We start from the raw sequence: 14348 nt of genomic DNA, 5'->3' as shown, positions 1-14348 counted from the left end.
GTTATCAGTGCTCTGCTGCTCCAGCCTGGATCTCAGGCATAGAGCAGCAGAGCGACGATCGGACAGTGGGAAGCAAGGTAAGAAGCCTCCCGCTGTCCTCTCAGCTGTTCGGGACACTGCGATTTCACGGCGGCAGTCCCAAACAGCCCAATGAGCTAACCGGCAACAGTTTTCTCAACTTTGTTTGCTGCGTCTAAATTGTTTATACCGGACATCAGCCCGATCGGCGATGCCCGGTATTAGCTGCGTGTCCAGGTTGCTGTTAGCATCCGGAACCTGCTGGGTATGAAGTGTGTTCAGCCCCTGAGCACGCTGCACATATCGGGAGCCGGCGCAGGACATAAATATACATCCTGCATCGTTAAGAGGTTAGAAAAGCTTAATACTTCTAGTACTTATCAGCTGCTGTATGCTCCACAGGAAGTTGTTAAGTACTTTCCAGTCTGACCACAGTGCTTTCTGCTGACACCTCTGTCTGTGTAAGGAATTGTCCAGAGCAAGAGAGGTTTGCTATAGGGATTTGCTCCTACTCTGGACAGTTCCTGCAATGGACAGAAGTGTCAGCAGTGAACACTGTGATCAGACTGGAAAGTACTTCACAACTTCTTCTGTAGTATACAGCAGCTGATAAGTACTTGAAGGGGTTAAGATTTTTAATATAAGTCATTTACAGACCTGTTTAACTTTCTAGCACCAGTTGATTTAAAAAAAAAAAAAAAAGGGTTTCCACCAGAGCACCCCTTTAAATGGTAATCCTCATTAAAACTAATTTTTGCTATTGCACTCCTTATGGTAAATAAAAAAATATTTCTAATATACTTTGTTTAAAATTTTTTTTTAGTTTTCTATGTTTTTTTTGTGCTTAAAAGAGCACATTTTCCCCCACCTCATACACAGACCGAAGCCCAAACACAGGAAGTGCAGCCCGGAGTGCTGAGGGGTGTGTGTCCTACCAACAGCATATGGCAGTTAAGTGTGAGAGGAGCTATGATTGGATGAAGTTTAGAATGGCATATACTTGATTAATGGTGACCTAGGTCTTTTTCCTGTTAATAAATTGAATGTGTCCAATAGCCAAGAAAAATGGAGATCAAATAGCATTGCTGACATCCAGGAAACTTGATATCAACTTTTCTTTGGTGTCAACAGTGCTATTTGATCAGCATTTTTTGACTACTGGACCCTATTCAAGTTGCGGTTATAGGTCATATCAGCTGGATCGGAGATGCTGCGGCTGACCCCTATCTTTACTATGTGCATTTATAAGGGATGTGCACAACTCTAATAGAGCTAAAAGTGCAACCGTCACCTCTGTATGAGGTACCTAGGTGCAGACATTGGCAGCTAGGGCATTAGGAGATGGAAAAGACCGTACCCTTACTGTGCCACAGTTTGTAAAGCTATACCGCTAACCCAGCCTAGGTCAGCTGAATCTCAGCAGCATGTCTCCTCACTACCAGTATGGAGCAGTGTATGTCAATCGTGCAGGTCAGTACAGGGAGGAGGTGTGCCGCTGCACCTCGGCCAGCCTCTTTGCTTGTTCAGCTGGATAAGAAAACAGCCGAAGTAAAGGTACCATCCCGAGTCCATACCATTTCCTTATGTCCTTACTTCTGGTGTCTGTACCTCAGTGGCTGTTGCACATATATCATATCATACAGTTGTGGTCAAATACCTTGATTGTTTAGTATAAAAACACCAATATATTCAGAAGTATGATGGATATCACCCAGTTTTGTATCATTGGAATATTTTATTATAGGCAGATGATTCTCAGGGGAACAATTGTGTTCTCCAAACTGTAACTGTCCAGTTGTTGCAAATCTACAGCTCTCATCATTCTCTTCTGTGAGTGCATGATGGGAGTTATAGTTTGCAACAGTTGGAGAGCCACAGGTTGGGAAATAATGATTTAAGTGCACAGTGGTATGGTTCATTATTAGGGGACAGTGTCAATGTTCATGCGAGGGACACAGTGGCTCAGTTTTAGTGGCACCGTTCATAAGGAGGAATGGCACAGTTCATTAGGTAAAACAGTAACTCGTTTCATTAGAGCACAGTTCATTATGGGCATAGGGGCACAGTTCATTAGGGGAACATTTCATCCCTGACTAGTCACCCTATCCCAACTGCTGGAAAACACCCCACAGATGCTGCCACCACCATGCTTTACTGTTGGGATGTTTAGGGAAGGTGATAAGCAGTTCCTAGTTTCCTCCAGATATGGCGCTTCGAATTGAGGCCAAAAAGTTAATTCTTGGTTTAAACAGACTGAATAATTTTGTTTCTCACAGTCTGAGAGTCCTTTAGATGTTTTTATTTTATTTTTTATTTTTTTAACACTGTTCAGGTAGGCTTTGACGTGTCTTTGTAACCCAGGAAGTGCCCTCCCTTTATAGTAGAATGGAACCCAGTGGCAGGAGCGATCAAAAATAGCAAGTAAAAACAAGTCCAGAACACAGTACCTGCAAGAGCAGAGAAAAATCAAGGTCCAGCTGGGTTCATATCACGTTTTATGCAATACGGGACCACATACAGCTGGGGGGAGCTAAAACCGGGTGCTCCCGTATCCCTGCCGTATGCGGCCCATATGTAATGTTTTTCAATGAGCCGACCGGAGTGAAACGCTAAGTCCGGTCGTCTCATTTTTGCCCAGTATGCGGTTTTCCCACTGGACCTAAAACCGTGGTCTACGTTTTATGCAATACGGGACCGCATACGGCTGGGGGGAGCTAAAACCGGTCACTCCCATATCCCTCCCATATGCAGTCCCGTATTGCATTAAAAGTGATATGAACCCAGCCTCAGTCAAAATCTGAGTCAGGAAAGGTAGCACAAGAATAGAAGAATAGCCAAAAGTCAAAATCTAGGGCTGTTTCCCTTCAGACATTCCCCATGCTCTACAGGAGATGACGTGCTATTTAAAGGAAAACGGTCAGCTTTCTCCCCCCGCACTAACCAGCGGTACTGGCTGGTAGTGCTGGGGACGCTGATCAGTTTGATCCTTACCGTGCCTGGATCCGCCACGCCGTTCGGCCCTAATCTTCTCCCTGCTCTGTAATGAAGAGAGGGGAGGAATATTGATGGGCTGAGCGGCGCTGCGGCCAGCGGCACTGACGTCAGAGTGCCAGTTAGCCCGGCCGGTACCAGTCAGCACCTCATTAGCATATCCGGAAAATTAGGGCCGAACGGCGGTGCAGATTTCATACTAACTATGTAACTATGTTAAACATCAAACTGATCAGCGTCCCTCGCATGCATGTTCAGGCATCTGCGCCATAGTAGACATGAGTTCTGTCTCAGGCATGCACACCTTGGTGCACATGTCCCTGGCCACCTTGACAGCAGCAGTGAGAGATGACGAGATAGTGCTCATTCCCGATTTCGTCTATGCCTAGGTTCTCTAAGCCAGCATTCCCTCTGCAAGGAGTTGTTCCCAATTCTCCTGGCTCAGCTAACCTGTGTTATACTAGAATCAGAGAGCTCGCTGGCACAGGCCTGCTGAGCAAGTGAGAAGTCGCCTGCGCCCACGAGCATGGGGAATAGCTTGAGGGTGCATGCGCTGAGGACCTTTGTGTCAATTGCACAGCGGTCCCAGTGCTGTAGTAAAGGAAGTAGACGTTGTGGCCCTTGGGCATTGAAAACCCCTGGCCATGCCTATCCGACTGTTCGTGAATAAAGAGGTTTTTATGAACATCAAATAAGGGAGGCAAAGTTAATCCTGCATTACAATTCTAATGTCCTTTAACATACTGGAGTTAGGTAATATAAGGCCCAAAATTAATGACAGTTGCAATTTAAGGGGCTTATCTATGTCTAAAACACTGGAAATGGTTTTTTATACAACACCCATCTTTTCAATAAACTTTGAATTCATTTTTTAGTGCTATTCATCAAGCAGTCAAAATCCCATGGAATTTAAATCTTAACACCTTCCCGAGTTAAAGATTTTACTGCATTTCATCCGCTCTGGGTATTATATGGTAACCTTGATATTCACCACTAGATGTCACCAAATTCACAAAGGCAGAAGCTTCTGTTATAAACAGGAGACCTTATTCTGTTAAGAAACATAGTTCATCTGTGTCTACAGCTGTTTATTGGAAACATTTGTCTGTTCATTAAACTATTTTATTAAAGGGGTTATTCACCATAAGGTGATTTTAGTACCTACCTGCCAGACAGTAATGGACATGCTTAGGAAGGATCTGCACTTGTCTTGGGGATAAATGGCTATGTTGTGAGATTACCATAACACTATGGCTAGCTTTTTGTGAACTGGTATTTCCTGCTTGAGTTTTCTTTTTTGACTACAAATCCCATAATTCCATTTTCCTCCCTCCCACACATTAGCCACCCCACCCATTGAAACATAATTGAGCTGCATCCATTCAAAAGACCTGTGGTTTTCAATCAGGGTGCCTACAGCTGTTGCATTAGTTGCAGATTGATCGCTCCACCCATTGAAGCAGACAGGTTCCCTGTCATCAGCTGACTAGTGGACTAGTGAGTCAGGTCTCGGCCACGTTGCAAGCTGGGAAAAATCTGAGACAACAGTCATTTTGTATGCTGTTAAAAATAAATATTAGGGTGAAAATCACAGAAGAATTGTGAGAAAACTGTCACACACAGGTACAGACACTATATTATGAACTACACTAACTTTACAGCCCCTACAGCATAGTCAAATAAAATAAAAAAAATCCTGGAATACCCCTTTAACTAGCAGATGGTTGTAATCTGAACATGTATCCAGTTAGATTTGTGGTGATTTTTCTTATTGTTTATTTTGCATGTGTCCGAAATTAGTTAGGACCCAGTGTTATGTCTGCTTGTGGTTTAAGAAACTCTAAATATATATTTTGTTATTTTCTAGTAAATAGCAAAGATTTTCTGGACTTCTTAAACCAGTTGTCTGTTTTTCTTTTTTTTGTTGTTAATTCTGTATTTCTCTATTTTATATACTAGTGAAGTTAGATAGTGATCAGCCATTAGAGATTGTGTTTGGATTTAACTAATAACCTTGTTTTATATATTCAAATACTGTTCTAGTGTAATATTAACTGACCCCCATTTACTTATGTGTCTAATCAGTTAACCTGAGTAAACTCCAGCAGCCTAATTGGATGACCAGGTGCAGAGATAAAAGTAAATTGCAATTAGTATGGCTGCATACTGATGTCTGACACATCAGCTAAACAGGTAAGCACAAGGCATACACGAGAACCTCTACATTATTCTCTAATGTAAACCTACGCATCAATGTACAAGCAAAAATAACTATTTCCTGAAGTGCTTCTTTATGAAACAAAAAGTGGGATATTATGGGCTGAAGGGTTTTTGTGATGTCATGCCCGTGTGATAAGTCACATGTAGGGGGAGGAGTCAGACTGGAGGCTGTTCTGGCAGAGGAGATTCTTCTACTTCTGTGTGAAAAAGGAGGTAGAATTGGGAAAACCACTGTTTGCTGCATTTTTAACTCCTTAAGGACACACGCTGCAAATGCACTGCACTGCAGCTAAGTAACTTCATGCACATCGCCATACATTTATGGCACGACTATGAAGCTCACGGATAATGGCAGACATTGGCGATCACGCTGATCTCCATCATTAACCCTATAGATGCCGTAACCAATGCCGATGAGAGCATCTGTAGTAAGAAGTTAAGGTGTCAGTGGTTTCAGGTGCTCTCATTGGAGGAGTCCGACGAGTCGTGTTATAACATAGTATTGAACATTATATTGCAATCTAACGACTGCTATAAATAGTCCCCTCTGGGAACTTAAAATGTGTAAAATAAATACTAGAAAAATGTCTTCAAAAATGTATAACCCCCGCCCCCCCCCCCCCCCCCCCCCCCGAATAAAAATATGTATTACCTCCCTTGAAAAAGAAAAAGGAAAAAAAAATTCTAGACTATTTAAATATTATGTTTATGATCCCACACAGTGAACGGCGTAAACGTAAAAACATACCAATTGTCAGAATTGCAGATTTTTGGTCACATATGTCAGTTTTGCGGTAAAGTGCACTACATAAAAACTAAACTACAGGGTGGGCCATTTATATGGATACATCTTAATAAAATGGGAATGGTTGGTGATATTAACTTCCTGTTTGTGGCACATATTAGTATATGTGAGGGGGGAAACTTTTCAAGATGGGTGGTGACTTCAAAATGGCCGCCATGGTCACCACCCATCTTGAAAATTTCCCCCCTCACATATACTAATGTGCCACAAACAGGAAGTTATTATCACCAACCATTCCCATTTTATTAAGGTGTATCCATATAAATGGCCCACTCTGTACATGCATTATATAAACACAAACATGCTTACACCTCTGCACTGCATTTCTTTTATACACCCCTCTGCAATGTATGCATAACATGCACACGTCTGCACTGTAAGTATTACTTGCACAACTTCATGCACTACATACACACCTCTGCTGTTTGCCTGCATTATATACAAAACTCAGCATTCATTATATGCACAGCTCAGCTGTGTACATGCATTATATACACACCTCTAAACTGCATGCAAAGACATCCATTACACTAAACATACATTCATGAAGCAGATCATGTAGTCACTAGTAGACTAGATTTGGTCTACTAACATCAATGGATGTGCCACAATATATGTCAGAATGCGTTTGTTAAGGTATACTAGCAATAGAGCCCCGGAACATAATATGAATAGAGCCTTACACAAACATGCAGCTTTGTGCTGTATGCATCACATACACATATGAGTAGGGATGTCCCAATACCATTTTTTTTAAGACTGAGTACGAGTACCGATACTTAAATTCTAGTACTCGCCGATACCAAGTACGAGTACTTATATTTTAAAGGGAATCTGACCCCAGGGTGACCAGGTTTCTGGCGGCTGCTGCTCCATATCATGGAGGCGGCTGCTGTAGTATGAGCCAAGATCTCGCTCTTCTCCATTGGACAGAACAGGGAATTTGCATTATGGGCGAGACTGATGACCACATGGTGAGCAGCGGTAGAAACCGGGTCACCTGCACTATCTACCTATAAATTCAAATTAGTGCAGGTGACTCTGCTGTAAGATTGTCTTTAATAGTAGATTAAAGTAAGATTGTCTTTAATAGCCCCCCTTGTAGACAGCAGCCCCCCCTGTAGACAGCAGCCCCCCCTTTAGACAGCAGCAGGGCCACCCCCGTCTAGACAGCAGCAGGGCCACCCCCCGTTTAGACAGCAGCAGGGCCCCCCCCGTTTAGACAGCAGCAGCCCCCCCCCCCCGTTTAGACAGCAGCAGCCCCCCCCCCCCCCGTTTAGACAGCAGCAGGGCCCCCCTTTTAGACAGCAGCAGGGCCCCCCTTTAGACAGCAGCAGCAGGGCCCCCCTTTAGACGGTAGCAGCAGAGCCCCCCTTTAGACGGTAGCAGCAGGGCCCCCCTTTAGATGGCAGCAGCAGGGCCCCCCTTTAAACGGCAGCAGCAGGGCCCCCCTTTAGACAGCAGCAGCAGGGCCCCCCTTTAGACAGCAGCAGCAAGGCCCCCCTTTAGACAGCAGCAGCAGGACCCCCTTTAGACAGCAGCAACAGGGCCCCCCTTTAGACAGCAGCAACAGGGCCCCCCCTTTAGACAGCAGCAGCAGGGCCCCCCTTTAGAAAGCAGCAGGGCTCCCCTTTAGACACCAGCAACAGGGCTCCCCTTTAGACAGCAGCAGCAGGGCTCCCCTTTAGACAGCAGCAGCAGGGGCCCCCTTTAGACAGCAGCAGCAGGGCTCCCCTTTAGACAGCAGCAGCAGGGCCCCCCTTTAGACAGCAAGCCCCCCTGTAGACATTAGACCCGGTTTCTGCCGCTGTTTACCGTATGATATGTGGGTGCTTGTTGTGTACAATGGAGGCGGCTGCTGTAGTATGAGCCAAGATCTTTCTCTTCTCCATTGGGCAGAACAGAGAATTTGCACTATAGGCGAGACTGATGACCACATGGTGAGCAGCGGTAGAAACCGGGTCACCTGCACTATCTACCTATAAATTCAAATTAGTGCAGGTGACTCTGCTGTAAGATTGTCTTTAATAGTAGATTAAAGTAAGATTGTCTTTAATAGCCCCCCTTGTAGACAGCAGCCCCCCCTGTAGACAGCAGCCCCCCGTTTAGACAGCAGCAGGGCCACCCCGTCTAGACAGCAGCAGGGCCACCCCACGTTTAGACAGCAGCAGGGCCCCCCCCCACGTTTAGACAGCAGCAGGGCCCCCCCCCCCCCGTTTAGACAGCAGCAGGCCCCCCCCCGTTTAGACAGCAGCAGGGCCCCCCTTTAGACAGCAGCAGCAGGGCCCCCCTTTAGACAGCAGCAGCAGGACCCCCCTTTAGACGGCAGCAGCAGGGCCCCCCTTTAGATAGCAGCAGCAGGGCCCCCCTTTAGATGGCAGCAGCAGGGCCCCCCTTTAGATGGCAGCAGCAGGGCCCCCCTTTAGATGGCAGCAGCAGGGCCCCCCTTTAGACGGCAGCAGCAGGGCCCCCCTTTAGACAGCAGCAGCAAGGCCCCCCTTTAGACAGCAGCAGCAGGACCCCCTTTAGACAGCAGCAACAGGGCCCCCCCTTTAGACAGCAGCAACAGGGCCCCCCCTTTAGACAGCAGCAGCAGGGCCCCCCTTTAGACAGCAGCAGCAGGGCCCCCCTTTAGAAAGCAGCAGGGCTCCCCTTTAGACACCAGCAGCAGGGCTCCCCTTTAGACAGCAGCAGCAGGGCCCCCCTTTAGACAGCAGCAGGGTCCCCTTTAGACATCAGCAGCAGGGCTCCCCTTTAGACAGCAGCAGCAGGGGCCCCCTTTAGACAGCAACAGCAGGGCTCCCCTTTAGACAGCAGCAGCAGGGGCCCCCTTTAGACAGCAGCAGCAGGGCTCCCCTTTAGACAGCAGCAGCAGGGCCCCCCTTTAGACAGCAAGCCCCCCTGTAGACATTAGCAGCAGCACACAGCTCACCTGCGGCTGTTCTCCGTCGGGTGCTACCGCTCCACTGCCCTGTTCTTCCGTCCTCCCGGTCCGCATCATGGCGTCCTATGGAGGAGCATGTGACATACACGTCACTCCACTTCCTCCGTAGCGTTATGCCGCCTCCCAGCGTAACGCTACAGAGGAAGTGGAGTGACGTGTATGTCACATGCGGAGTGACGTGTTTGTCACATGCTTCTCCATGGAACATTATTAAGCGGACGAGAGGACCGGAGAACAGGGCATTGGAGCAGCAGCAGGTATCGGACATGGTATCGGGGACATTAAACGAGTCCCCGATACCATGTAAATGGCTAGTATCGGCCCTGATACCGATACTAGTATCGGTATCGGGGCATCCCTACATATAAGGCCAAAAAATATATGCGGAGGGTTGCTTCCTAGTGTATTATCATCAGTGGACCAATAGAATCACCCAGTGCCCAAAAAAATATAATTCGGTGAACTATCCTTTTTAGGTTTGCCATCAGGTCATTAGTTGCCATGGCACCTTGTGGGACCACAAAGCGAACTCAGCAGAACTGTGCAATAGAAATCATATAAGCCAGGACCAGGCCAAGGGATATATCACTCTCACACTCCTGGAAGCAGCAACCGATATGAAGTCTGGGGACCCGCCAAATGAGAGGACCAAACACAGTGAATCACATAACCTTGTATTTTTTTATTTTATTATTATTAGCAACGTGTTTCAGCTCTGTAATATGAGTGCCTCCCTCAGGCATAACACACACTAAAAACATCCAGTTATAAATAACCCATAACCTCACCCAGACCTGAATTACATAATTTCTAGGATAAACAGCAAACATTTCATAAGATTAATTTACTTTTTCAAATTTACAGTGGTGCAAAACAGTATTTAGTCAGCCACCAATTGTGCAAGTTCTCCCACTTAAAAACATGAGAGGCCTGTAATTTTCATCATAGGTATACCTAAACTATGAGAGACAGAATGGGAAAAAAAAATCCCTAAAATCACATTGTCGAATTTAAAGAATTTAAAGAATTTATTTGCAAATTATTGTGGAAAGTAAGTATTTGGTCAATAACAAAAGTTAATCTCAGTACTTGTTGGCAATGACAGAGGTCAAACGTTTTCTGTAAGGCCCAGATTTATCAAACTGTGTGAAAGAAAAAGTGGATTGATTTCCCCACAGCAACCAGTCACAGCCCAGCTTTCACTTTACCAGAGCTCGTTAGCTGAGCTGTGATTGGCTGTTGTGGGAAAATCACTCCACCTTTTCTCTCACACAGCTTGATAAATCTGGGCCTAAGTCTTCACAAGGTTTTCACACATTGTTTCTGGTATTTTTGCCCATTCCTCCATGCAGATCTCCTCTAGAGCAGTGATATTTTGGGGCTGACGCTGGGCAACATGGACTAGGAGATCTGGAGACTGGCTAGGTCATTCCAGAACCTTGAAATGCTTCTTACAAAGCCACTCCTTAGATGCCTGGGTGGTGTGTTTGGGATCATTGTCATGCTGAAAGACCCAGCCACGTTTAATGTTCAATGCCCTTGCTGATGGAATGAGGTTTTCACATACATGGCCCCATTCATTCTTTCTTTTACACGGACCAGTTGTCCTGGTCCCTTTACTGAAAAACAGATCCAAAGCATGATGTTTCCACCCCATGCTTCACAGTAGGTATGGTGTTCTTTGGATGCAACTCAGCATTCTTTCTCCTCCAAACATGACAAGATGAGTTTTTACCAAAAAGTTCTATTTTGGTTTCATCTGACCATATGACATTTTCCCAATCCTGTTCTGGATCATCCAAATGCTCTCTAGTAAACTTCAGATGGGCCCCGACATGTATTGGCTTAAGCAGGGGGACACGTCTGGCACTGCATGATTTGAGTCCCTGGCAGCGTAGTGTGTTACTGATGGTAGCCTTTGTTACTTTGGTCCCAGCTCTCTACAGTTCATTCACTAGGTCCCTCCGTGTGGTTCTGGGATTTTTGTTCACTGTTCTTGTGATCATTTTGACACCACGGAGTGAGATCTTGTGTGGAGCCCCATATCGAGGGAGATTATGAGTGGTCTTCCATTTTCTAATAATTGCTCCCACAGTTCATTTCTTCACACCAAGCTGCTTGCCTATTGCAGATTGAGTCTTCTCAGCCTGGTGCAGTTCTACAATTTTGTTTCTGGTGTCCTCCGACAGCTCTTTGGTCTTGGCCATAGTAGAGTTTGGAGTGTGACTGTCTGAGGTTGTGGACAGGTGTCTTTTATACTGATAACAAGTTCAAACAGGTGTCATTAATACAGGTAACAAGTGGCGGACAGAGGAGACTCTTAAAGAAGAAGTTACAGGTCTGTGAGAGCCAGAAATCTTTCTTGTTTGTAGGTGACCAAATACTTATTTTCTGCCATAATTTGCAAATAAATTGTTTAAAAATCAGACAATGTGATTTTATGGATTTTTTTTTCTCATTCTGTCTCTCATAGTTGAGGTATACCTATGATGAAAATTACAGGCCTCTCTCTCAAGTGGGAGAACTTGCACAATTGGTGGCCGACTAAATACTTTTTTGCCCCACTGTAGTTGTGTTGTGGCCATGTGCTAAAATAAAAATAAAAAATGCAAGTTTTCCCCTATTAAGCTGCACTCAATACAATATAATGACAAAGTGAAAACAGAATGTTAGAAATCTTTTCAAATTTTTTGAAAAGGAAAAACTAAAATATTGCACTGACATAAGTATTCAGACCCTTTACTCAGTACTTAGATGAAGCACCTTTGGCAGCGATTACAGCCTCCAGTCTTCTTGAGTATGGTGCCCGAAGCTTTGCACATTTGGGTATTTATTCCATTTCTCTCTGCAGATCCTCTCAAGCTCTGCCTGGTTAAATAAGGACTGTCGATGGACAACCATTTTCAGATATAATTGATTTCAAGTCAGGACTCTGGCTGGGCCATACAAAGACATTAAAGGGGTACTCCGGTGGAATTTTTATTTATTTTTCAACTGGTGGCAGAAAGTTAAACCGATTTGTAAATTACTTCTATTAAAAAACCTTTACCCTTCCAGTACTTATTAGCAGCTGTATGCTACAGAGGCAATTCTTTTCTTTTTGAATTTCTTTTTTTCTTGTCCACAGTGCTCTCTGCTGACACCTGATGCCCGTATCAGGAACTGTCCAGAGCAGGAGAAAATGCCCATAGCAAACCAATGCTGCTCTGGACTGTTCCTGACACGGACAGAGGTGTCAGCAAAGAGCACTGTAGACAAGACAAAAAATAAATTAAAAAATAAAAGAGTTTCCTCTGTAGCATACAGCTGCTAATAAGTACTGAAAGGATTAATATTTTTAAATAGAAGTAATTTACAAATATGTTTAACTTTCTGGCACCAGTGGATTTAAAAAAATAAAAATAAAAAATAAAAAAAGATTTTCCACCGTAGTACCCCTTTTAGCTACTCCTGTGTTGTATTGGCTGTGTGCTTAGGGTTATAGTCTTGTTGAAAGGCAAATTCAGTTTTGGCACAGCCTCTTCAAACCCCACAGTGTGATACTTTCACAACTATGCCTCACTGTAGGGATGGTATTGGGTACGTGATGAGCAATGCCTGATTTCCTTCAGACATGATGCTTAAATGGGCACTGTCATGAAATTTTTTTTGATATGTTGTAGTACTTAAAGGGGTATTCCGCCCCTAGACATTTTATCCCTTATCCAAAGGATAGGGGATAAAATGTCAGATCGCTCTGTGCGTAATGACGGGCGATACGGGAGACGGAGCAGCGTGACGTCATGGCTCCGCCCCTCGTGACATCAGGGCCCGTCCCCTTAATGCAAGTCTATGGGAGGGGGCGTGACGACCGCCACGCCCCTCCCATAGACTTGCATTGAAAGGGGCGGGCCGTGACATCACAAGGGGTGGAGCCATGACGTAACGATGCTCCGGCCCCTGTACCGCCCATCATTACGTGCAGAGCGAACTCGCTCTGTGCTGTAATGATAGCGCGGTGCCGCAGCGGGGATCCCAGGGGTCCCCAGCAGCGGCACCGCGGCGATCTGATATCTTATCCCCTATCCAAAGGATAATATGTCTAGGGGCGGAATACCCCTTTAAGTACTGCAACATATCTCTAATATACTTTTATTTAAAAAAATGCTTTTAAAACATTTTAACCCCTTAAGGACCAGGCCATTTTACACCTTAGGACCAGAGCGTTTTTTGAACATCTGACCACTGTCACTTTAAGCATTAATAACTCTAAGACGCTTTTACCTATCATTCTGATTCCAAGATTGTTTTTTCGTGACATATTCTACTTTATGTTATTGGTAACATTTTGTCGATACTTGCATCGTTTCTTAGTGAAAAATTCCAAAATTTTATGAAAAAATTGAAAATTTAGCATTTTTCTAACTTTCAAGCTCTCTGCTTGTAAGGAAAATGGATATTCCAAATAATTTTTTTTTATTCACATATACAATATGTCCACTTTATGTTTGCATTATAAAATTTACGATTTTTTACTTTTGGAAGACACCAGAGGGCTTCAAAGTTCAGCAGCAATTTTCCAATTTTTCACAAAATTTCCAAAATCACAATTTTTCACGGACCAGTTCAGGTTTGAAGTGGATTTGAAGGGTCTTCATATTAGAAATACCCAATAAATGACCCCATTATAAAAACTGCACCCCCCAAAGTATTCAAAATGACATTCAGTCAGCGTTTTAACCCTTTAGGTGTTTCACAGGAATAGCAGCAAAGTGAAGGAGAAAATTCACAATCTTCATTTTTTACACTTGCATGTTCTTGTAGACCCAATTTTTGAATTTTTACAAGGGGTAAAAGGAGAAAATGTATACTTAGATTTGTAGCCCAATTTCTCTCGAGTAAGCACATACCTCATATGTCTATGTAAAGTGTTTGGCGGGTGCAGTAGAGGGCTCAGAAGGGAAGGAGCGACGAGGGGATTTTGGAGAGTACGTTTTTCTGAAATGGTTTTTGGGGGGCATGTTGCATTTAGGAAGCCCCTATGGTGCCAGAACAGGAAAAAATACCCACATGGCATACCATTTTGGAAACTAGACCCCTTGAGGAACGTAACAAGGAATAAAGTGAGCCTTAATACCCCACAGGTGTTTCACAACTTTTGCATGTGTAAAAAAATGTTAAAAAAATGTCACTAAAATGTGTGTTTCCACCCAAATTTCACATGTATGCAAGGGTTAATAGCAGAAAATACCCCCCAAAATTTGTAACCCCATCTCTTCTGAGTATGGAGGTACCACATAAGTTGACCTGAAGTGCACTACGGGCGAACTACAATGCTCAGAAGAGAGGGAGTCATATTTGGCTTTTTGAGAGCAAATTTTGCTCGGGGGC

General features: G+C 44.5%; 1 protein-coding gene across 8 annotated transcripts in view; it reads left to right on the top strand.

Moving 5' to 3' along the window:
• Window positions 1–14348, top strand: part of TFEB (transcription factor EB) — an 88939-nt gene that overhangs the window by 44440 nt on the left and 30151 nt on the right. For 4 of the 8 annotated variants that reach the window (XM_056557752.1, XM_056557750.1, XM_056557749.1 and 1 more), the window contains exon 1: window positions 9558–9652. The exons of 2 other annotated variants lie outside the window; for them this stretch is intronic. In XM_056557752.1, the coding sequence (XP_056413727.1) occupies window positions 9596–9652 (57 nt within the window). In that variant the 5' untranslated portion in view covers window positions 9558–9595. Of the gene's footprint in view, window positions 1–5106; window positions 5203–9555; window positions 9653–14348 lie in introns of those variants that run through there. 2 more of the 8 variants (XM_056557753.1, XM_056557754.1) reach the window with 2 other exon arrangements.

This window comes from Hyla sarda, chromosome 2, assembly GCF_029499605.1.
Source record: "Hyla sarda isolate aHylSar1 chromosome 2, aHylSar1.hap1, whole genome shotgun sequence".
Lineage (NCBI taxonomy): Eukaryota > Metazoa > Chordata > Amphibia > Anura > Hylidae > Hyla > Hyla sarda.
The sequence above is the reverse complement of the archived record's forward strand: the minus strand, read 5'-3'. Positions and strand labels throughout refer to the sequence as shown.